This window comes from Lissotriton vulgaris, chromosome 5 (assembly GCF_964263255.1).
Source record: "Lissotriton vulgaris chromosome 5, aLisVul1.2, whole genome shotgun sequence".
NCBI classification, from domain to species: Eukaryota; Metazoa; Chordata; class Amphibia; order Caudata; family Salamandridae; genus Lissotriton; species Lissotriton vulgaris.
The window spans coordinates 1,829,629,052-1,829,654,273 of NC_141693.1; the positions used below are offsets into that span (position 1 = coordinate 1,829,629,052).

At 49.6% G+C, this 25,222-nt stretch overlaps 1 protein-coding gene across 1 annotated transcript in view; it reads left to right on the forward strand.

Moving 5' to 3' along the window:
* SKAP1 (src kinase associated phosphoprotein 1) overlaps positions 1–25,222 on the forward strand; it is a 1,438,262-nt gene that overhangs the window by 1,269,700 nt on the left and 143,340 nt on the right. Inside the window, exon 10 of the mRNA XM_086924266.1 lies at positions 14,983–15,021. Coding sequence (XP_086780392.1) covers positions 14,983–15,021 — 39 coding nt within the window. The remainder of the gene's footprint in view (positions 1–14,982; positions 15,022–25,222) is intronic.

The window sequence follows — 25,222 nt, forward strand, 5'->3', positions numbered from 1 at the left end:
CACAACAGCTACTTGTTTGCTGCCCAGTGGCTAGTTAGAGGGACTGGAATGTAAAAAATACGTAAGACTTTTAAAGCTCTGTTCATATTCTGAACATTTCACTTAGACAAGGGATACTGAGTGCAGATGGAAAACTAGGTCAACATCTCTTACCCATGGTAATCCCAGATTTACACCAATCTGTGATGTGGGGGTATCGTCTATAACCAAGCTTGTGTGCTCAGTTTCTATCCTTAATGTATGTTAGTAGAGCAAATCTTATCAAACATGGGTTGTGTTTCCTGATAAATGACTACCCAAGCATTTCAAATTCAAAAACATTTGGTAGGAGTTGCCACAAAGTACCAAATAATATATATTCAGCATTCTTTGTGTTATAGATCTATGATATGTGGCCGCTTCCCCAAACAGCCACAAAGCTATTTACTATACTAACATCAATATTCAGAAAATAACATATCAGTATTGTGTGCAGGTAAATGAAGCATGAACAGAGCAGTAACTAAATAAATGTGCTTAAACTGCATTATTTGCTTCCAATTTTCAAAACCTTCCTTTGGTGGAAGGATGATGAAATATCTTGTAGAAGATTTTTTTGAAGACTAGTTAGAATGACACAGCTGGCCTAGAGTGATTTGAGTGTAGGATTTGCAAGAGATTGTGATGTAAAATAGAATCTGGGGTTTCACATTGCCCCAGGTTTGCTGGCCTAATGTGTATTAACATAGAACATTTGTCATTCACTGTACTAAAATTCCTTGAGAACCCCAAAATCATCTTATGCCAAGAATGTTACTGACCCTGTGTGCTTTAAAATGCACTATTTGCCACATGTAGTCTCAAAGAATGACACTGTGTTTTACGCACTACATCGGAAAAGTGAAGTAATTTTGATTTGGCTCTTATGATGTCTTGGTCTCCACTAATCCATGTGTTAGAGTCCCCTGAAGTTTGAGTCTTGTTGCGGACTTGCATGTGGCCATACCTGGCAACCATGAAAGTAAGATGCTTGCAATCTAAAATGATCCATCCAGAAAAAAACTGGAAGTAGATTTGTTGTTTCTTCCCCCTCCCAAGGCCTAGTACATTGAGACAGTCTCCGAGTGGTACCATCCCAGTCTGTCCTCGCCCTGCCTCGGCAGAAGGAGTCCAGCTCCAAGGTTTTTTTTTCCCTGTCATTGACTTCTTCGTGTTTTACAAATGCAGAGAACAGCAAAGTCACTTTCAATAATGTATCTGAAAATCAATGGTAGCGCGCTCTGTCTGCTCCGGGCAGCGCTGCCAGATCTGATGAGTTTAGGGAAGTCTCCGATTCTGAGGCTTGGCTCAGGGGAGGCCCTGAGCAGTGGAGTGGGCCTGGGCACTGCATGTCGCTGAGACCCCCCTGTGGCCGGGACACTGCACAACCCCACCACTGCACAACCTCACCACTGCACAACCTCACCACTGCACAACCTCAGCTCTGCTATCCCACATGTGTGTGGCCTCTGAGCTTATTTTTATGAATTTTAGAGCTTTGTATAGCGCCAACCAGGCCTCAGAGCGCTATATAACATAGTCTGCCATTTACAAAGAAAGATTCAATTTGCAACAATGGGTCATATAGTGCCATCAAGCAGGATGCTGAAACACGTATATATGTGTAGATCACGTCCACAGCTGGCAGAACGCACGTGATATCCTTTTTAGGGCTCGCCTGCTGATGCGCTTCTGCGCATAGCTGGCGAAGCTCTATTATGGCTTATCGAGAGTTCAACTACTGGCGATTCACTAGCGATTCCTTGCTGTGCATGTGCTTTTTAGGTCATTGCGCAAGCGCAAGCCCTAAAAAGCGCGTGCACAATGCCACCAGCCGCCTGCCTGCCTCCCTCGCATTACCACATGAAAGGCAGCCCAGCCTCCCTCCCACAGCTTCTCTAATTATTCACGGCCGGGCGGCCGGCCATACTTTCAGTTTCACCTCCCCCCATGGCCGTGTCTCCTTAGCGTTTCACACGATTTGGGTTTTATAATATAAGCTGCTTTTCACTTGTTAAATAATTGTATTTGATTTACTTTTGAAAGAGATGTCCGCGCGCGTGTTTTGTGCGGAGGTGTTCTCTTCAAAACATGGCGGCGCTCCTATCACGGGTTCTAAGCAGGCGGGAATGTTTGTCTTCCACTTGCTCGAAGAATTCTTTGGTAGAGCACAGCTGCTGGACCAGAAACTAACATACTCTGAAAGGTTTCTCAGTTTGAGCACATGAGCCGTCTGCCGGCATCTGCGTCAGTGTGTGCTCCCTCGCCCTTCAGTTCAAGCCCTCTAATCTCCCTCTGCACCCCCCGTTCTTCCCAACCAGCGAGTTGGTGCACGTCACTGTCGTTGTTTTGCTTCATTATTTCTTTATTTTCCTTCGCCTAAAACACAAACTGCTGACTGCCAGCTTCTTTTCCGCCCTCCTCGCTACAGTGTCTGCGCGGAACAAGGGCTTCATTGTGCTTGTTGGTCTGGGTGTAGCATTGGGCTCCCAGCGCCACGTTTCTCTTATAATAATTTCATTGTAAAATCGGAACTGGGACGTCGGTTTGGAAAAAAAGAATTGGCTGCTATTGAAAACAGCATTTTCCTTGCGAAAAGTTCGAGTGTGTACTCGTATTGAAGGTTTCTAACTGAGCAGCGTCAGGAAGTTAGTTATAGATACAAAGCAACGCACTGCAAAAAGTCTGCATGCGCGCCAGTCACACCGGTTGGACGGTCACAAGGCCCACCTTCACCCCTTATGGAACCCTTCCGTTTATTGTGTAATGATGTGTCCACATTTAGTACTTTTCCTATGTCTGTTTGTCCGGGTTTTTTGGGTTCTGAAAAGCTTGTCACCCGAAGCATCTTTCTTTCATGTTTGAAAAAACAGCCCAACACTCGCGTACCACATGGCTATACATACTACAGGTTTTCAGAGCACCACCAAGTAATAAAACTTGACAAGCTGCTTCCAACGCAATATAACATCGCATTGCGCAACTTTTTCTTTATATACACAACCCCACACAAGAAGCATGCATATGTGCCAAATCACCAACACCTCTGTATTATTGTAAGGTAATACCTTCAAGCTATTCGTGCTGCCATTGTAAAAAATAAATACACTAAAAATTGGGGGTCTTACTGGCGTCAGCACCACGCGTTCATTAAGCACAGAGCTGAACGCCACGCGTTCATTAGACTTGAAAATCGAGGCTGCTAAACTGCAAGTCTCTGACTTTTTTATCCAGTCATGTGTACCTCTGCCATGTGTTCTTTCAGGCCTTTTGTAGCTAGTTGGTTCCTAGTCACCCACCTGGGGTTGCTTGAGTTTTTCCTCCTGCACATCACGTACATACAAAACATGTTGCATTACAAATGCTATAGGTGTCACATTTGAAAAAGTTAAAAGTATTGGCATTGGAAATGACAAAGCTAATAATTTTGCTATTTTCAAGACCAACACAAAAAAAAATTGTCATTTACAAAATCAATAGCTCCAACTTTTCTAATGCGAGACCTATTGCATTTCCAATGCTTGTTAAAATGAGGGCTGTACTGTGAACATGATGAGGTCAACCGGAGAAGGACCTAGTCATTCAGTGTCTTCTGGCTGGGTGAATATATGGTAAGGCCCTCAGGATGGAAGTTTTGGGCACATCTATAGGTAAACACTGTGATACCCGGAGGACGCGCCTTCTTCAGTTAAGACATGGAAAATCCAGGAAGGACTTTAGATGAGTTTTCAATTTGTATGCATCTAGTTATGGTTAAATTAGCCTACGTTCTGCATTCTGGATACCTTCTGACCTCTTTTTCAAAGATGTACCGCAAAGTGGCATTTCTTATAGAGACATGCAGGGAGTTTATAGTTTGGGGCAACTCCGGAGAAGGTTTGTTTGAGGGGCCTTTTCTTTAGAGTTTTTGTGTCCTCAAACTGAAGACTGCGCTTGCACTGAGAGTTACAGGCGCCTCCTGAGCTCTTTACGTTGCATGCTAGGTAATGGGGCAAATTTAGGTTGAACACTTTGTAGGTTATTCCTGCAGTTTGGCATCTAGATTCCATTTCACGGCTTTGAGATTAAGTGAGAAAAGTTCCCTATGACCTATTCCAGCTATCAGCCACACGAAAAACAGCTTTGAGTGGGGTCAGCCTTATTTGGGTTGCACTGTTAAGACTGTATACTCATAACCTATTTTGTTAACGACTAGGTCTTGCACAACAAGTTTTAGATCAGTCTTTGGGAAAAAGGCGTCAGTCGGATTGATTCTCAGTTGACATTGGTAAGAATGTCTGATGTATACGCCAATAATTTCATTTTTTTCACATTTGCTGGTGTTGTCCGTAGAGTTGCGAACGTGGTGAGCCAGTTGTGCGTGATGAATTGAGGAGGATGTGAGCAGGAATACAGGCGTGCTTGGATTCAAAAGAAGTTGGTGTTGGAAAATCAGCCTTTGATTTGTTAAAGAGAATATGTGAGAAATGATATGCCCTCAAGAGAGTTCCCTCTGAGGTACAGCTGCGTATCATAAGAGCATTGATGGTACAGCACCCGGTCAAGCATCGTACCTGGAGAGACGTCATATGGTGTTAGTCCTTGCTCAAGTGGATTCACATTTTTCTCATTGAAAGATATTTCAGCCGCATTAGTACAAGGTCACCTAAACCCAATATTTGCTTCATACTGTGAAGGAGGATGTTATGGTAGATGGTTGTAAATTCTTTAGATGGATCAAAAAGTACTAGAAGGCATAACTCTCCGCAAACAAAGCCATTGAGTGAGCCATTTATAACCTGGAGGGTTGCAGATTCTGCATCATGACCTTGTCCAAAACCTGATTGGAGGCCCCTTGACAGGTTTCTGTGCTTTAGCTCAGACATCATTCATTCCGTTTTTCATTTAGTTTTTCATACACTTGTCCAGGAATGGGAGATTTTTGATAGCTCTGTAGTTCGGATCATCGAAGTCGCTGCCTCTATTTTTTGAAAAAGGTTTTACATGTGCTATTTTAAGTTGGTCGAGAAGAGTGCTCTGCTCGAGATCGGCATTTATGATTTTCTACCAAATTGCTCTCAAGTTTAATCTTAGTTTTCATACAAGATGAGCTGGGATTGGAGGTCATACTGCTGGGCTAAAAGTTTGTCTAGCTTGTTTTTGATTGAGTTTGTATTTCAGCAGTCTGATCATGGAATATCAACAACTTTATGAACTTTTGAGAACTTACTGAAATGAAATCTGCAATCTTGCAGTAGTTTTACTTTGGAAGTGTCGGAGGGTGGATCATCTCCTTACTTAGTAATGAGAGCAGTTTACGCAATCTATCTTTTGCTTGCATGGAATGAGAGTAGAAGAACTATTTCTTAGCTTTATAAAAGTTATTTTTCACCTATCCTTCCGTGTCTTAAGCCTCGTATGGAGCTGGGAGAGGGTTTCTTTTGCCAATGTTTTTTCAAATCTTCTCACTTCTCTGTTGGATTTTTCTTGTTTACTGTGGCATCTGAGGCTAGCATTGCGGACAATCTCATGAAATTCCAATACCATATCTAAGATGTCATCCATTGTGTTTAAAGATGCAGGAGGGGCGTGGCCAAGATGGCAGCGGAGTAGGACGTGCTTTTGTGTCCCTCCGGCGCCTGGCCGTTCTTAGCTTGCAAAGCACCCTTCCCGGAGCCCGGACTCCGACGTTTAAGTGCCTCTGCCTCTCTCTGAGGTGGTGTTACCTGTTACCGGCACCCGGCCTTCCGCCTGACGACGCACCGGGAGCTGCTCTTGGCGCGGCCCACAGCCTAAGTGCGGCCCGCAGCATGGCGACCTCCGGCCTGTGAACGGGACTGTTGCAGGGCCCGCCCGAGTGCGGATGCTGATCGTGGAGAGTCCTGAGGCCCCGGCGACGACTCGAGAGGTGACCGGAGAGGGAGGCGGACCCGGGCGGCGCTCTGTGGTGACCCCCAGCGGAATCCAGAGACCTGAGCATCCAGCGGGGGAGGAGTGCAGCCGCCGGCCCGGCGGACTACGTGAGGCCGCGGCTTCTGGGCCTGTGCGGCCCCGTCGATTCTGAGGCAAGGAGCAGAGTGGGCAAAGGACCGCTGCCTGGTGGGCACGGCAGCGGTTGCCGGAGCGGACGAATTTGCAACCGGGGCGTCCCGCCCCACGAAAGGCCTGCCGCGGATCGGAGCGGCTCTTCAGGGCTCGCGTGCCGGGTTCTATTTGCCAGTGTGGGCTGGAACTGGACTCAGCCTTGCAGGTGCGTGAGAGGTGTCCCCCGGTTGCGCTGGCCTGTGTGCGGTGGCTCTGAGATACTCACCTGGGGTCCGGACCTTTGGGGCCTGCGGAGGTCTCCGCCGTCTGTGCTGGTGGGCCCTGACTGGAACGTGCAGTGTCTCCGCCCCGCCTGGTCTCGTTCAGCGCTACGGCCCTGACTACTGAATGACTGGGTGACCACTGGCTCGGTGGGGTGCCCCATTGAAGCGAGGGACTGGCGGCACTGGCCTCCCTGCCCTGTGGTGCCGAGCTTGGAGGCCTCATAGCGAAGCGGGGTGAGCGCGGCCGAGGTGAGGCCTAGCTGGACTAGTGGGTGCCTGGGCCTGGTTGTGCGGGTGGTGCTGCGGTCCTCCCTGGCTCGGAGGCATCCTGCGAAGGAGAGGCCCACTGTAAACGACCATGGCGACGGCTAGGCTGAAGAAAGACAAGCCGGGCAAGGACGGCGGGCCGAAGAGTGCAGTGCAGGCCATGTCTCCGGTAGCTGACAAGTCCCCAGGTCGGAGCCAGGCGGAGGAGCCTGCGACCAAAGCCTTTATGCAAGAACTTTTCGCGGCGATCAAGGAGGACATTGCAGGGCTGCGTACTCAGCTGGCCGCGGACTTGCGGGAAGTTCGAAGAGTCGTAGATGACATAGGAGAACGAGTTGCCACGCTGGAGGAGCACGAGCTGGGGACAGGGGGCGACATACATCAGCTTCAGCAGGTCGTCATCACTAGTACGTCCTGCTGGATGAGTGAGTCCCGTATCGGGAATTGGAAGACTGTGGACTGGTACCTATTCCCTTTGCCTTTGTGGCCTGTATTACGAACTTTCGTATCTCACTCTGTCTTTTTCTGCTCCTGTTTAGTTCTGTTGTGGGGGGGTTTGGTGTGTGTGTTGGGGGAAGGGGAGGGGTGGCTAGGGGGGGGACTCCGCATCAGATCTATACCGCCTGTGTATGTGTGTGCATTTTTGCTACTTCCCTTCATGCCGACTGGTGGGTACGCTAGACATGTGGGCCAGCTGTGCTTTGTCCCGGTATTGCGAGCCTCAATGTTCGGAGGCTAAACAATCCAGTGAAACGTTCTTCTGTCCTGTCCCTCCTTGATCAATCCGGGGGAGATATATGCCTCTTGCAGGAGATGCACCTCCTCCACAAGGATGAGCGTTGTATGCGAGACAGGAGATTCCCTCTTCAGTTGTGGTCCTCGGGCCCGGCTAAGAAGAACGGAGTTGCCCTCCATTTCAGCTACCGGGTGCGATGTAAGGTTTTGACCCATCTGGTAGATATACGGGGGAGATTTCTGGCGGTGCGGGTGCAGTGGGGAAACACAACTTTCACTATTGGGTCCTTGTACGCACCGAATACACAGCAGGAGCCTTTCATGCGCACAGATCTGGCCCATGTCCTTGCTTCCCCTGACGCTCTCCTCTTGGTGGGGGTGGACTTTAATCTTGTAATGGATGAGGCTCTCGATAGATCGGCGAATAGGCTGCACAACATGGGGACCTGGTCAGCAGAAGGGAAGCAATGGTGGTTTGCATGATGTGTGGCGGCTGCACCACCCCCAGGGGCGCGACTACACATACTACTCGGCCGCACACCAGACATACGCGCGGCTTGACCACTTTCTGGCTTCTTCCGCCCTGCTGCCCCACCTCCACGATGCAGACATTGCCCCCGATCCCTTTCTGATCATCCTCCCCTGTCGGTCACGATTACCCTATGCGGCACGCGACCTCCCTCAGCTGGCTGGCGGCTGCGCGACTCCATGCTTAACGCTGACTCCGTAGTGGCGACAATTAGGGATACTATCACACATTAGTTCGCCGAGAACCCAATCAGAGATACGGCAATAGCATCTGTCTTGGAGGCACTGAAGCTGGTGTTTAGGGGGGACTTTATTGCTTTAGCAGCCACGTATGCCAAGCTTCGAAGAGATAAAAGAGAGGAGCTGGAGGGGGAAGTAAGAAGCTTGGAGTCTGTCCATAAGCGAACTGGGGCGCGCAGGGTTTGGAGGGAGCTCGAGACCAAGAGGCGCTCGCTGAAGCATCTGGATCTCTATAGAGCGGAATATGCGTGCTGCACCTGCGTCACAAGTTCTACCTGAGTGGGGATAAGGGGGGTAAAATGCTTGCATACCGCTTGCGGGCCCAGGCCCAATCCCTTGCCATCACCGAAATCCGCGACCACCAATCTGTGTCGAGTACCACTGACTCCGAGATCGTGGCGGCCTTCCGACGTTTTTACCAAGCCCTATATACAAAGGAGGGTGCACCGCCTGTAGATGGGGACCGATACATTGAGGCGGCTGGCATTACGCCCTTATTTGAGAATGCTGTCGGAGACCTGAACTTGGAGATCCACGTGGAGGAGGTTATTTTTGCCATTGCCCGACTAAAGTTAGCTAAGTCTCCTGGGCCCGACGGCTTCTGAGCACTTTTTTATAAAACCTTTTGCCGGGAACTGGCTCAGTTTTTGACCCGCCTCTTTAATTCGTTCTTGGACACGGGCCCGGTCACGCCCTCTATGTCTGATGCCGCCATAACGGTCATACGTAAACCTGGCCTGCTGATTGTAGTTCCTACCGGCCAATCTCCCTCCTCAACGTCTATGCCAAGCTCTTTGCGAGCATCCTTGCGGCACGGCTTAGCCCTCTCATGGACGGCGTGATTGAACCGGACCAATCAGGCTTTGTTCCTACCCGCCAAGGTAGTGACAACACTAAGAGGTTGCTGCACTTGCTGGACGGAGTCCACCGCGCAAAGACCCAGGCCTTCCTCCTATTCATCGATGCGGAGAATGCCTTTGACAGGGTTGAGTGGAGGTTCCTTTTCCGAGTATTACAGGCTTTTGGACTAAAGGGCAGTTTTTTGCACTGGATTCAGGCCCTATATGCATCCCCGAGAGCGGTCGTGAGAGTCAATGGCTGTAGATCGGAACCATTCTCTATCACCAGGGGGACGCGGCAGGGGTGCCCCCTTTCGCCGCTCCTATTTGCGTTTTATACGGAGCCCTTTGCTCAGCGTGTCAGGTCCCACCCCGATAATGCGGGCATTCGATTTGGAGCTGACAAGCATAAAATCAGTCTATACGCTGATGATGTTATTCTGGCCCTTCAGAACCCCGCTGCCTCTTTGCGCTGCCTCTCTGCGGAGATTCGTGCTTTCCATGACACAGTGGGCTTTAAGGTCAATTTTACCAAATCTATAATCCTAAACGTCTCTGTCCCGCCGGAGGAGGTGGCTGACCTGCAGCGGGATTTTGACTTTCGATGGACGCAGTCGGACATCACGTATCTGGGCATCCGCCTTGCATCGACTGCGTCTCAAACGCTTTCCTTAAACTACACCAAGCTGATACCAACTCTATCGCCGCATGGTCGCGCCTCAACCTGTCCTGGTTTGGCAGGTTGGCGGCTATTAAAATGACTCTTTTGCCCAGAATACTTTAAGTCTTTCAAATGCTGGCCCTCACGCCACCGAGGGGAGCTCTGAAGAAGCTTCAGGGCTTGCTGAATAGGTTTTTTGGGACAACAAGCGGCCCCGGGCAAAGTTTGCAACAACCACACTCCCGAAAGCAGCAGGTAGTTTGGGCTTCCCCCATCTCACGGCCTATTTTCAAGCCGCCTGCCTTCGCTTCGTGGTTGAATGGAACCGGACGGAATCGAATAAACATTGGTTGTTCATGGACCAGACTGTGGCGGGTTGCAACATTTGGAGGGAACTCTGGCTGCCTCGCAAGGATAGGGCTTGGGGGCTATACTCCTCGCCGGTGACATCACCAACACTTAGGGCGTGGGATCAATTGGCACTCCGTAAGGGATGGACGACCTTCCCCTCACCCATGACGCCGATTGTAGACAATCCCGCCTTTCCCCCTGGTCGTGCATCGCCGGTCTTCCATCGCTGGCGGGAGAAGGGTTGTAAGAGGGTGGGTATGCTTTTTGATCTTGAGGGGCTTGTCCCTTTCTCAGAGCTACGGTCTGAACATTCCCTACAGGACGTGTCGGATGGTTTTTCTTATACACAGGTGGCACACTGGGTTACGCATCCGACTAACGTGGCGTTGATGTCGCGCACCCTCACGGCTTTCGAGCAATGGCTCCTGCGCAAAAAAAATGATTGGAGACTTATCTCTGAACTATATACCATGATTTTGCGCGACCCGCGGCGGCAGCGTACAAAGGCGCAAGTGCTTTGGGAAGTAGAACTGGGTCGTCGACTCTCGCAGAAAGAGTGGGAACAGGAATTCTACCGCGCACATCACACTACAGCTAATACGGCGGGTACGGAGTCGGCCTACAAGTTGGCGACGTATTGGTACTATACACCACCGCGCGTCGCTTCCTGGGACAAGGCTAAATCCAGTCTTTGCTGGAGAGGGTGCGGTATGTCGGGAGATCTCCTGCATTTGTTATGGCGCTGCCCTAAGCTAGAACGATACTAGAAAATGGTGCTTGATGAACTAGATGCTGCATTCCAGATCACATTGCTTAGGCTTCCCAAGTACACACTGCTAGGCCTCCAACACCCCGTTTGTTTTCCACTGCGCACACCGCTAGGACGACAAATTGCATTAGGACTACTGACTGCTCGACAGGTCCTGCTGGCGCGCTGGAGCTCCCCGGACATCCCGGATGTGCGTGACTGGTTAATGCGCCTGTGTCATGCCTTGGCGATGGAACGTCTTTCCTTGAATATGGACGGTAGAGGGTCCGAATATGCTACCCTGTGGGCCCCGTTTCTGCGACTTCTGTCTAAAGAGTTTAGAGAAGTTACATGTTCGAAGTACCTACAAATCCTACAGCTAATTCCCCTGGGCCCGTTAGGTGCTGTGCCGGTGCCCTAGTTTCTAGAGACGGCTCTGTCTGGATCAGAGGGGTGGGTGTGATGCACTTACCTTGGCTGGTGGGTGGTGCGGAGTGGGGTGGCAGGGAGGGGGGATTGGGGGGGATCGGCTAGGGGGGGACAGGTGGAGGGAAGGGTGGGGGGTGTTTCCTCTGTTTTCTTTCTTGATTCTTGTTGTATTTCTCTTCTATGAAAATTGCGGACTCTGCTTTGCCGGTGGGGGGTGCCTATGGTTTTTAACCCCTTCGAGGCTGATGACGAGCTGGGCTCGTCATGGTGTAGCCTCCTCAAACACTGATGACGAGCCCAGCTCGTCATGAACAATGGGAATCCAGAGCATCCAGCACAGGGGGGGAAAACGCATAGCAGCCATGGAGTTAATACGCAGGACCACCCTCCGGGTTGTCAATCAATCAAATGCTGTGTTTATTCATTACATGCTTACGCCCTGCCGGCGAGTCGATGTAGGCAGCTGGGCTGTGTATGATGCTAACTGGCCACATAATAAAATGTTTGATTCTAAAGATGCAGGAGTTGTGAATAGCTCACATCCTGATGTTTCACTTTCAAATTTTTGATGTCTCATCCAATTTTCATATTTTCTTGGTTGACCCATAGGTTTGTATGATTGATGGATTGTTTAAAAAGGAATTCATTTGTGGTCAGACCAGTCAACCTTCAACGACCAGTTGTCATGCAGAGTTCACTGAGTTTCTGTTTGCAATGCAAAGGTCAATAGTATCTCTTTTTGAGTGAGTCGGATATTGGCATAGACAAACAATCAATGTAACCCCTCAAAACGCAGGAGGACATGGTTTTCTTTAAGCCAAAAATAGACATTTCCTCCATGTTAAGAATGTATTAAATGACCCATCAACATTCATTCCACACTTCACTATCTAGTGTTCATCTCCTCACTATCAACAATATTGACAATAAAAAGCAGTGACGTAATCCAGCTGCCTTGCACAATTATATATGAATGACCAACTCATGATTGCACAGTGACTTACATAGTGGCTAGGTACAACTCTAAAAGTGGAATACATGATTTTGTATTTCAACATATCTTCCTGGGTTAGATGGTGTTTGTTTTATATTATTTTTTAATCTGGTTTTAAAAGAAATTAAAAATGTTTCCATACATTTTAAATACATATTTGATTCATATTTTTGGAACTTTATGTGGTGTGTATTCACAGTAAGGGGATGAACACTAGGTAAGAGAGAAGTGAGAAATGTATGTCGATGGGTGATTGAATACATTCTTAATCTGGAGGGAAATTCTTTATTTTTGGTTTTAAGATTAGTTGCAGCCCAGGACTGATTGAAGCTGGAACCTGCTGGGTCATTTTGCAATCCAGTGAAGGTTGAAATCACCCAAGACGATGCCCATATCAGAGGTGGAGAGAACGGTGGATGTGAGGTCCATGCAATGTACTGTAAACTTAGTGTTTTGAACCGTGTGGTGGTATATAAGGCTTATGAATAAAGTTGTCAAGGTGGAGAGTCGGCTAGTCAAGGCCAAGCATTGGCAAGCGGTGTATTCATGTTCAGGGACTGTAGAGCAGGGTCTGTTTGTTCTGTGGATAAGAGCAATTCTATGTTCTTTTTAAATAGTCTGTCATATCTTTCCAGACTGAACCCCTCTCGGGTCATTAGCTAAACAGCGGGCTCGAAAGTTATTCCTAACATGTTTGGGTTAGTAAAAGAAGGTCAAAATTGTGATTCAGGATTGTGTTGTGAACTTTGTGTTGGGCCATGGTGGTGGAGCAGTTTTAAAGAGCAACTTCAAAATGGAACTCTGCTGTAGTGGTGACTGTAATGGGCATATTAAGACATTGTATTTGAATACTGTAATCTGTGTTTGCTTTTTTTATTTTCTTACTTTATTCTTTGTGTCTTGTGTGGCTTATTGAGCAACGTGACAGTTTTTGTGTCTTGAGATAAGTCTTCCATTTGCATATTGTTTCCACACAGACATAGAGACAAGCTCATGAAAGGAGCGGTCAATTGCTTCTTTTGAGTTGGTGCTGGTTATTGTAAGGACATCCGTTGCTTTATGAGTTTGGGTGATAAGGATGGTTCTATTAGTGATTTTTGTTTTTTAAGAATTTGTGCCGATTCTTTGAGGTCCACAAAAAAGGGGGTCTTGCTTAAGATGTCATTTTCTTTGTTTTTTGGAGATGATGGCATAAATTTCCTTTTTGTAAAGTGTTCCGTCAGAAGTATCAGGCCTGTTTTCTGTTGCTGTTAATTGTGTGTGGAGTATTCTGTGTCTACTGTGAAGATTGTGAAAAGGCCTGTGTGCGATTGTGAGAAGCCCTGTGTTGTTTGACTGGGCTTTGGTATGGGTTTTAGAATGAGTATTTTGTGTGAGGGCAGAACGTTGGATGTGTGGGTTGTAAAGGTCTTCACTTTTTGTGAGGTTTGAGGCGGGATTGAGGTTAGAAGATGTTGGGATGAGTGGGAGTTAGAGATGATTCTTGAACTGGCTGTTGGTTTATATGCGAGTAAGTGGCTTCATGTGATTTGGTTTCACCCTTCATGAACTTGAAGGTGTGAAACCAAATCACTGTCCTACCCCACCACCGCATGAAATCAACACTCCAAAAACTCACAACTGCATGATCTTGTAACTGCAGAGTCCCACATTACTGTTACTACATGGCCTACCACTGCAAGATCCTATAACTGCAGAACCCTAACGCTACCCAACCAAACCACCACCAGGTCCCACTAACACATAACCTCAACACAACCCGACCCCTGTATGAACTCTTATCTGCTGTTGGCTGCCTGATCTCACTTCTGCAAGACTCCACCCCAAACCACTCCACATCACCCTCTGCCTCCACCAATGAAAGACCTCACAATTCGGCTGTCCCACAACTCTGCCCCTGTGCGAGTTCACCGCTGCATTGCCTCAGCTTTTCACGACTCTTCCACTCCATGCCTCGCCACCGTGTGCCTTGCAGCTGCAGCACCCCATCGCCTCACAACCCCACTCCTTAGTGAAACTCCCCATTAATTTGCAAACACACTTTATTGGCATTTTATATTCTGAATAGTGTTAGCAGTTCATAGTTTGAGTTCCTTCAATGCTCTTTTCAGTTTACATTTTTTTAGCATGGTGGACATTTACAAGTATACTTTTTTGACAAATCAGTCAATTGCCCTTATTCTCGACAAAGTGTGTAAATCGGTAATGCTGTACAGAATCGTAAAAAAAGTAGAACATCCTCAATCACTAGGAATGTAAAAGTGCAGCAGGAAGTTAAGGAGTGAAATCTAACATGAACCTGAAGAGATGGGGGTGGGGAGACCTGGTCCAATCAGACTGCTGAATGTTAGGCACACGGTTGGTTTGAGCTCATACATGCCGAAGACCATGAGAGGGTGTATCTGTTTGGACATGGGTATTGTCTTATAAGGGTTATGGCGCATATTATTGCGGGGGGATCACAAGGCAGTGGTCGCAGCTGGTGATGCCCCTGGAGTGGTGATGGAGTGCTGAAAGCAGTCTGGTCTCTGCGGTGGAGTCTTGGGGGTTGGGGGGGGTCTGAAATAGCAGGTCCCAGGTATGGGGCATCTACGAATGCCTTTAGCTTCCTCCCTGTGGAACGTGGGGCTCTCTTCATGAAGCTCACCATTACAGGGCAATTCATGGCCTCGGCTGTGTGTTTTTCTGTTGACTGTGAGAGCGCAGCAAGCACTAGGGGGCAACCATGGACCCTGGCAGCAGGAAAGGGCGAGCATAGAGTAACATGGGTTGAACTAGGTGTATTTCTCATTCTCAATGATGCTTGTCACCCTGTGTTTTCTGATGTGGCCTGTTTAACTGTGTATTCAACAATCTCTGTTTCCCTCTCTCACCATCTCTTTCAGATGAAGCCTTTGCCCCTGCTGAAGACGAGGATGAGGCAGGTAAGGGAAACAGATGCTGTCAGCTGCTTGGAGAGTGGCCTTTGCCACGCAATGCGCCCTCATTTCACCTGGGGCAGCTTGACGTTGCATCCCCCCTCCATTGTCCTTGTTGCCCCTCACACCCGCCTCCATCGTCTGTGTTGCTCCTTTCACCCACCTTCCCTTTGTTGGCTGTTTCCTCTTCCACCCACCTAGCCCCTTCCAGTTCCCCTACCCAGTGATCCATATAGCCTCTGGTTCCCCCCAGATGCCCACCCTCCCTCCGTGTTGCCTCACACAGCAATAAAAAAAAGTACTATGATGGTTCCAGCACTGACCTCTTCACAGAGCTTTTTTATTTTTTTACTTTTTACAAATGCTGCACAGCTGCTCGCGACTGTACAACATGGCTAGAAATATTGACAAAGCCAATGACTCGCGTAGGCGAGACCTACTGGTTTGGCCAATGCTTGTTTAAATGGTTGCAAAGCAAATTAGAGATGCGTTTTAATGCAAATCCGACACATTGCCTGGGGTGTGATAGCGCCACCCTGCAGGCCATTGCTTCCCCACTGCTGTCTTTCCTCTTGAGGATCTATTGGGTTTGGGGTTATACCAACCCTGTTCTCATGCTGCCTTTCAGTACGGGTCGGGCTGTTTCCACAGGCCTTGCACATGTGCATGGTCTTGAATGTGGCAGAGTAGACTATGTTCTGTTAGCAATATATCCCTTTTAATGCCCATCAAGTTTGTGTCTCTCAGTGCCCTCCTACTTGAGGGCTTGATTCCAAAGAGGTGCGCCAGTCTGCCACTTGCCTTGCTCGATAACCAGCGTTTATTTATTTACATTTTTTATTTGAATCTTCTTAGCATTTTTTATCCAGTTAGCTGTTACAAATGCAATCCATACAGAAATGATATGAGAAAACATTTTTTAAAAAATGAGATTCGAGCACAGCGGGGAAAAAAAATATAAAGAACTTACATGGGGAAAACGCCAAGTTCAGTAGATGAAATTAATTTTTCAAAACAATTCAGTGTTCATAAAGTCTTGGGAAGACCAGAAGAAGGCCACTCCAAAGTTTCGGCCCACCAAAACGAAAGATGTGAAACTGGAGGCAGCATGAAGAGGATAGGGATGAACAGGAGACCCTCACCGGCGGAATGAGAATTTCTGACAGATTGTTAAAGAAGAAGTGAGTGAGACAAAAAATAACAGGCTCCTTAATAGATTTGAAAACATTACACTTGTAGTGTAAATTGTAAACAAAGTGAAACGAGCAAGTAACGCAAAGGGGGTGATGAAGGTGCAATATGGTCAGATTTGCTGTGATGATAAAATGGAAGTATAGTGAGTGAGGTAACCAATATTTGAACAGACCCAAGCGAGACCGAAGGAGACATTGGAGAATACATTTTGCTGCTAAGAAGGCCAGAAAAGTTGTGCTTTTCTTGATATTGCAGAGTTGCAAACAACATTTCAGTAAAACTAAAAAAAAAATGTTTACAAAAAGTAAAATCAGAATCAAAGATTGTATCATGATTACAGGCAGAATCGATAGGGACAACAGAAGGGAGTTTGAAGGCAGAGAAGGAATACATTCAGTGGCAGGAAAAACAAGTATATCTGATAGAGACTACTAGCCGCAGATTCCTTCACGTAGAATTATCCCCAGGAGTGAGACTGGATCCAGAAAATCTTTTGCACAGCATCCCTGCACGCTGGGGGGATGGCATCATGCGACTCCGCCCAGGCGTTGTCCGTGTACGTGACGTCAGCGAGGTCACATAAGTCCCACCCCGGCGCACCTACGTCAGTTTTTTCCTTTTCTGCGTGCAGCGCGGGTCCTGTTTGTACTACTGGGCCTGTTTAGGCCTTTCCCTTTCGCTATTGCGTGTGTGTGGGAACAGTGTGCAAATGCCTTCGGGCTTTAAGACATGCTCGTCTTGTGGACGTCCGATGTCGGCGACGGACCCTCACCCCATCTGCATGTGGTGTTTGGGGGAACACCACGACTCCACTGATTGTGAGACGTGCCAGCAGATGAAGCCGAAGTCCTGGCGGGAGCTCCGGGTGAAACTCCTCTCGGCTCGCATGTCCAGGTCGGCGGCGTCATCTCGCCCGGCCCCTGTGGAGGGTTCTCGAACCTGCTTTCCCCCTCATCGACAGCGTCCTTCTCTCAGGTCGCAAGAGCATTGCTCGCCTGTCGGTAAGTGTCGCAGTTTGTCCCCGAGGGTCGGTTTCTGGCCTGTCGGGGGCATGGGCTCTCCGCGGGTGGTGCAACCCGTGGGTCGTCCCCATATCCACTGTTTCCCAGTGTGGGGTCAACTAGAGCCCAGATGGAGACATATGCAGCGGTTTTGCAGACCTCGCTGGCTTCTCCCCTTCCTGGGACGTCAGCGGATCCCTTGCAGTGTGCGGGGCCCTCAGTGGCGGTGCCAGCAGCTCCGGCGCCGACTGGCTCGGATCCAGGTTCGGAGGATGTGGTGCCGTTTGGGTCAGCCCTTCAGGGTTCCCTCCTTCAGACCACGGCGCCTCTGCTTCCCCGCAAACTCCTGCGGGAGTCCCTGTGGTGTCACGGGAGGTCTCCGGGGTTTGGGACGCACCCCCAAGCCCCTCTTGGTTCTCTGGACAGGCGACGGTCTTGTCCGAGGTGACGCTGTTTCAGCGCCGGTGGCTGCTGGCCCTGGCGGCTCCACAGGGGTCGGCGCAGGGCCCCTCTCGCACCGCCAGGGGTCGAGGCTGGTGGGGACCCCTCATCCTCCCCAGGTCACTATCGTCCCTCCACGCAGGCAGCTGCCTCGTTGGAGGTCGGGTTGGCGCTTTCTGGTGCTGTTCCCTCGCCGCCCCAGCTCAGGCCTAGCCCCCTGCACCGTGCGCCATGTCGGAGGCCGCCCCGGCATCTCCCCCGGCCGATGACAATGTCCTGCTCAGATTGCGGACTCTTTGGTGCCGGACCGATGTCGGGTCGTTGACTCGTCTTCAGACGCCTCCTCTTCTCCAGAGGTTCGGCATTTGCTGGTGTCATCCTCGCCGGAGACGGGCTGCTGCGTTGTGGCTTTTTCATCGACGTCATCTTCACCAGAGGAGTCGCAGGTTCCCCACTCCTCGTCCCTCTTCCTTCTTTCCTGACCTGACCCTTCCCTCCTCCAGTTGGCTTGGGGGATGGCCGCCTTAACTTGCAGCCGTCACCTAACGAGGAGCTGCTTTCCCCTCCAAGGGGCCCTATGGAGGCGGGTTCGGCTTTCGCTCGCGCTGTTTCCATGGCTGTGAGAATTTTGCGAATGGGTGGCCCAGCTACCCATTTCCCCGCGGATCATCTTCTGGAGGGTTTCCATCAGGGTTCTGGTGGCCGGGAGCTGTTGCTTCCCTTCGAGGGTTCACCCCATTCTTCTCTCTTGGGGACTTGGGGCTGTCCCGCACTTGGGGGACCCAGTGCCCCAACACCTTCTACACCGTCATCATCCGGTGCCGCTTGATCCGGTTTGTCTTTCCCTTCACCCCTCTACCAGAGGCCCTCTTTTATAGACTGCCTTTCCTTCCCTGCCGCTGCTGTTGTATTCCCCGTCGCAGGAGGCCCGGTGGCTGGACTCCTGGAGGCGCCATATGTTCGCCTCAACCATTGCGGCTCTGCGGGCCCTTAATACACTGTTTGTTTTGGCCCGGGCCACTTCTTGTTTGTGGGACTCGGCAGAGTCCCTTATGTCTGCTGCTTAACAGGAGGGTGTCTGTGTTGATTTGAAACACCATGTGTTGGATGGCCGGGAGCTGGCGGTGTTTATTCTTCGCTCCGCGTTCGACATCTCGGAAGTGCTGGGTCGTTCCATGGCTTCTTCGGTTGCACTTCGTCGCCATGCCTGGCTTCGGGACAGTGTGATCCTGGAGATCGTTTGAGAACTGTTGGTAGACATTCCCTTCGATGGTGCTCCTTTGTTCCATGCCCCTGCGGACTCAGCCATCCAGAGGTTCTTGACTGGGCTTTGTCCTCCTCCTCCTCCTCCTCGTCCTCCTCCTCCTCCTCCTCCTCAGTAACCTGCGCGTTCGGGCGTGCTGCCCGGTTGTCTGTTCTGTGTGCTTCACGGCCACTTGAGTCCTCCTTGTTGGGACTGTGGTTCTGTTGGCTGCTGGCCAGCCCTTCTTTTTGACTGTTTGTTTTTCCTTCGGGTTTTCTGCACCATGATGGCTCTGAGATTGGGCCTTCTGTATTTTTCTTCTCTGGCTGCTTGGTAAGCCTTCTGCTGGGTTTTTGCTGCATGTCATTTTCTGTTGTCCTCTGCTGCGCAAGTATTTTCCTAAGAGGTTCCCATGTCTTGGGATGTGACCTGCCCTATGTGGGGTACCGGTGGCTGTTACATAGCCCTGTTATGTGCTGGTGAGTTGTAGTAGCCTGCGGGCTTCTGCTCCCCGTGGCGTTATAGTATATTGCAGGTGCAATCTTCTTGCTGATGTCTTAGACTGGCTTGAGTTCCGCCCCAGGGTGTTCTTCTCTGGTGTCGCTGCACTGTTTTTGCCTGGTCTGGCTTGCTGTCCAGGGCCTGGCATCCTGGTCCTGTCCAGTCCCACTTCTCTTTGGGCCTTGAGTGCGGTCTCCTCCCTAGGGCGTGTTCTGACTCTTCTTCTTCGTCAGCTGAAGTTTGGATTGCTCTGAATGCTTCTTCCTGTGGGCCTTGCACCCGGTTTACCTCTTCTTCCTGTGGGAGGGGTTGGTCTCTGCCATCTTGTCCTTTTTTGCGGGCGCAGTTCGTCCCTGCGGGCCGTTGGGAGGTTTTTCCTGGTTGACCTTAGGTTAAGCTTTTAGGCTTCTGCCTGTATATTGCTGGCGGCGCTGTTCAGTCTGGGATTGCCTTTGCTCTACCTCTTCTCCTTGGGGTCTCTAGGTTGCTCTTCTCCTTAGGTGCTCCCCTTCGTGGCCTTGGGCGGAGGTTTGTTGCCTTGTACGGTCGTGGGGTGCTTGGTCTCCTTTTGCCTTGCCTTGCCTTGCTTCCTATGCTGGGTGATGGACAGGCTGCCTCTTCTTTCTTTTCCCGCATCCCCTTTGGGATTGGTGGTCTTCCGCTGGTGGGTGTTCCCCTTGCTGGGGGGACGGAGATCCTTGTCCTGTCTTGAGTCTCGGCCCCGTGGGACCCTCTGTTATGGACAGGCGGGTGGGGTCCTCTCGCAGACCCCCCTTCCCCTTGGGTTTGGCTAGGGTATCTATTCTACATGAAGGAATCTGCGGCTAGTAGTCTCTATCAGATGTACGAGTTACTTTCCTTCGGTAACGATGTATCTGGTAGAGACGATTCTAGCCGCAGATTCCTTCACATCCTGCCCTTCCTCCCCATTCTGCGAAGACTTTTGGCTTGGTCTCTTGCACTTGCCTCCCTGTGGGTGGCTTTGTCTTCTATGTGTACATTCTTTCCCTCTTTCTGGCAGGATGTTCGTCCTGTTTAATTGTTCCTGTCCTCCCCTTTTGGCACATTGGAAGATAGGTTTGTGGGTGCTTCTGTGCCCTTATGCTCTGGTTGCTCCAGGTTGGGGCCTGCCTTCCACCCAGTGACCCCCCTTCCTGCTTCCCCCCTTTTCTTACTAGGGTTCCGGGCCCTATGCTGTCCTCTAAGTTGGGGCCTTTGGCTGTGCCTCTGCCCTTTGTTCCTTGTGGTGGTTGTCACACTCTGTGATGGGGCTGTCTTAGAGTTTTTGTCGTTCCTTGTCTGTCCCGGACTGGTTCCCCTTCGTTGCTTTGGTTGGGGTTGTAGTCCTGCCACATGTTGCCATGACATTTTTACATGTGCCCGTTGTCTCCAGGGGAGGGGGGGGCTATCTCTGTTCTGGCAGGGTTGCTGCTCAGGGCTGGGCTCTGCTCTTTATACTCTCTCTGCCTATGGGTTCTGCAGTGCCTGGGACTGCTCTTTATGGTGTTGTTCCTCACCATTCCTTTTCTGTTCTTCACACACTGTTCCTATACTCTCACAGTTTTGTCTGATGGCTCCGCGTTGTGGCGCCGAAAAGTTCTCCGAAGAAAACTGACGTAGGCGCGCCGGGGTGAGACTTATGTGACCTCGCTGACGTCACGTACGCGGACAACGCCTGGGCGGAGTCGCGTGATGCCATCTCCCCGGCACGCAGGGATGCTGAGCAAAAGATTTTCCGGATCCAGTCTCACGCATGGGGATAATTCTACTTGAAGGAATCTGCGGCTAGAATTGTCTCTACCAGATACATCATTACCGAAGGTAAGTAACTCGTACTTCCAGTTTAGAGGGATTCAAATGGAGAAAATGAGATTCCGGGCAGACTTCGATGACCGAAATTAAGCAGATAAAGAAGCTTGGCTAGTGACAGTCAAAGTAGGAAATATTCTGCATAAAAATGTGCATGAATACCAGAGGAGGAAGTAAGAGAAGGCAAAGGAAGAGTACAAAGGGGAAAGAATAACAGACCATGTAAGAGCTCCAGGTAGCTCCACACTACTAAGAAGAAGGTGAGGACAAAGACACCGGAAGGAATGACCATAGAGATGAGCATAAATCTAAAACAAGCATTGGCATAGCCAATAGGTCTCGCCTTAGGGACCGCATATAAGTGGTTAGCCATGCTGCACACACGTAGGTATTTTATACAAATAAAATAGGTAAAATTAAAAGGCCCTGGCTAACGACAGACCTAAAAAACACACACAGAAAATGTTGGCACACGTTGGCACAGAATCACAGGAATAGGTGACTAGTGCTCTGTGCACTCTGCAGCAGAGGCGCAACTAGAGTCAAATTTCAGGGGAGCTAAGAAAAAAATTCGCGGGGGCTGAACCTTTAATCAGTAGTCAGAGTGGAGCTGCAGGGCCTCCAACAAGGGGTGAAACAACAGCAAGGCCTAATTAACATTCAAATGGTCTTTTAAAGACCTGTGAAACGTTCGGGTGTGGCTGTGTGTGTGCCCGGGATCTGTCTCTTCCCGGGCTGCCACACATGACGGGGGGGGCTGAAGCCAGGTGAGTCCAATGGGTGTTGCGTGCCTGCTCTGCAGAGAGGCCAGGGATTGGATGGCCATAAATTCTAAACATATTTTTGAGCCACTGGCCGGCAGTGTGAGAAACACTGGCTTCTGCTTCACTCTAGAGCAACCGCGGCCTTTATATACAGCTAGAGGCGATCTATTTCAAAGAATACACTAAATGTAGTAAGCTACAACACCCTGGAAGTAGCTTAATCTTGCATTGCCTAATAGTGTTAAACATGTAAACTATACCCAGACACTAATTCAGTGACATGAATTACTCCGTGTTTTTGATATTAATTGCCGAAATGTCAGTGTTATTGCCAGTAAGTTTGAGACGAACATAGGACCCCTCTCAATGCCCCCTTAAATTACCGGGTTTGTGACCCGGCTCACTTAAAACCCTGGCAGCGGGTGCATCCACTGAGCAGCTCCTTGCACTTGTGATGTCCTCCCCCCCACCCACACACCTGTAGTCCATAATCTGCAATTCTGCTTTCACCATCCGGAAGCAGAGAGTAGCACGCCCAGGGCAGGTGCAAAAGAGGCATGCCTGGCTGTACGTGCTTGGTGTGGGACAGGTTATCACAGGATCCCGTTGTAACATACGTGGCTATCGATAGTTTGGCATTTATAAGGGGTAGTAGGTGAAAGAAAGCGGAGTCGTTTCTCTAGAAGAAATCAGAAGGCGGGGGTTAACAGGTGTAGAAAAGGAACAGTGCGAGTTTATAGTTACATTTCCAGATTTCCAGTTAAGAAAAAATGTGCATGCTGTAATGCTTACAATCATAGCTGCAATGTTCATCACACAGATGACAAAGACAACACGAGGAGCGCAAGAGAAAGGAAGCGCTAAAAGGAGAAATACACACAGTGAGGCAAAGAAAGAATAGGACAGATAGAAAGAATAGGAAAAGCAGCGAAAGAAAGAATAGGAAAAGCAGCAAGACATCCTTGGAAACCCAACTAACTGCGGTGGTGAGTGGGCGAGGAGAGAGGCACGCATGTGTTTGCTGGCCCGGGAGTGGTACGTGTGTATATGCGTGCGTGCGCAGTGTGCTCTTTTTCAAAGCACATACTCGTGCTTGTGGCGCGCCGCTGGGCACTCCCGCAAGGCGTATGCCGCCAAAAGCAAGAGTATGTGCTTTGAAAAAGAGCTGCACGACGGCTAAAGGTCTCCTATGAGGCGCATGCACGCTGCATAGGCGAGACCTCTAAAGAGCAAATCCTTAAATACCCAGAGAATGGGTAATAAGAGGGGGATGAATCTAATGTGTCGTAAGCAGCAGAAAGATCAATAAGTGCCAATCGAGAAGATAGCCTCTGATGGTGAGAATGAAGGATTAACTTAAATACTGCAAGCACAACTGTCCTTGTAGGGTGACTTAAAAACAGACTGAAAGAAGTAAATTCTATATAGAAAGAATAAGTGATACTTGAGAATTGATAATGTGTTCTGGGATCTCAGATGTGTAGGGAAGTAGGTGAATAGAGGGATTTTCAGTAAGGGAATAACAGTCGCTGACTTAAATACATAAGGAAAGAGGTCAAACTAGAAAGAGTTGGTAAGAGAAACGACGAGGTTGAAATAAAAGATAAACAGAGTTAATAAGAGAAGCAAAAACAAATGAGCAAGAGACGTGGTGTGGTTGGACCATCAGATTACTTTATTTCTAAATCAGAAACACAATAGCAAAATCAGAGAGGACAGGAGACACCCGAAGATCGTGAAGAGAGCCATCATTCACCCTATCTGGTGGGTCATCAGTGTGAGGAGAAGAAGAGGCGAGTAAATGAAGTGAAGGAAAGGAAACCCATATCAGATCAATTCTTTTTATGCAGAGTAGATCTATTCCAACTTGGCTGTAACTGTACCCGAGCAGGAGGGACAGAAATTGGTCCTTCAGCACTGGTGGCTGGGAGTGGGGTGGTGGGTGGGGGCATTGTTGCACCTCAGTTGCCAAGTGAAATCTCATTGCTTCTCTGCAATCTCCTAAAATAGACCAAGAATTCTTCCAAAGTCCAAACTACCTTGACTAAAACTGGCAAAACTAGACTCCCATGTGGCAAATGGTGGATGGTAACAAGGAGTGGACGTAGGCGCTACACCATGATGTGCAGCGGATCAGGAATCCCAATGCATGAAGGACAAGCAGCGACAGGCGGAGAGCACCAAAGGCAGTCCGTGGCGTTTTAACTTATGAGTGCTGAGCTTTCCTGCATGATTTTCCCGCTATTGCCAATCATTCTTGCTATGTTTACGCTTGATTTTGTAGTGGCATGTTCAAGAGAACCTTTTGATGCAGATATCCAGCAGTGTTCCTTGTTTTGTCAGCGATTGGGAGCGAGGGTGGCGGGATTGGGAAGGGCTTAGCTGACTCCATTTCTTCCTGTCACACAGATAGATGTGCTTACAAGCTTCTTTCAGTTCCACCAATGGGCCAGCTAATGACCTTCAACAATGTGGCTGCTAATTAAAAGAACAAGCATTAGAAATGCAATAGGTCTCGCAGCATTAGAGTTAGTGCTTTTAGAATTGTTTATGGGTTTTTTTGTAAATCTTTAGCATGAGGTTGAGGGTGAGTGAGGGTGAGTGAGGGTGAGGGGTTGAGGGTGAGTGAGGGTGAGGCTGAGGGGTTGAGGGTGAGGGTGAGTGAGGGTGAGTGAGGGGTTGAAGGTGAGGGGTTGAGGGTGAGTGAGGGTGAGGGGTTGAGGGTGGGTGAGGGGTTGAGGGTGAGTGAGGGTGAGGGGTTGAGGGTGAGTGAGGGTGAGTGAGGGTGAGGGTGAGTGAGGGTGAGTGAGGGTGGGTGAGTGTGAGTGTGAGTGTGAGTGAGGGTGAGTGGGGGTGAGTGTGGGTGAGGGTGAGGGGTTGAGGGTGAGTGAGGGTGAGTGAGGGTGAGGGGTTGAGGGTGAGTGAGGGTGAAGGTGAGTGAGGGTGAGGGTGAGTGAGGGTGGGTGAGTGTGAGTGAGGGTGAGTGAGAGTGAGTGAGGGTGAGTGAGAGTGAGTGAGGGTGAGTGAGGGAGGGTGAGGGTGAGGGTGAGTGAGGGTGAGTGAGAGTGAGGGTGAGTGAGGGTGAGTGAGAGTGAGGGTGAGTGAGAGTGAGGGTGAGTGAGAGTGAGGGTGAGTGAGAGTGAGGGTGAGTGAGAGTGAGTGAGAGTGAGGGAGGGTGAGTGAGTGAGGGGTTGAGGGTGAGTGGGGGTGAGTGAGGGTGAGGGGTTGAGGGTGAGTGAGGGTGAAGGTGAGTG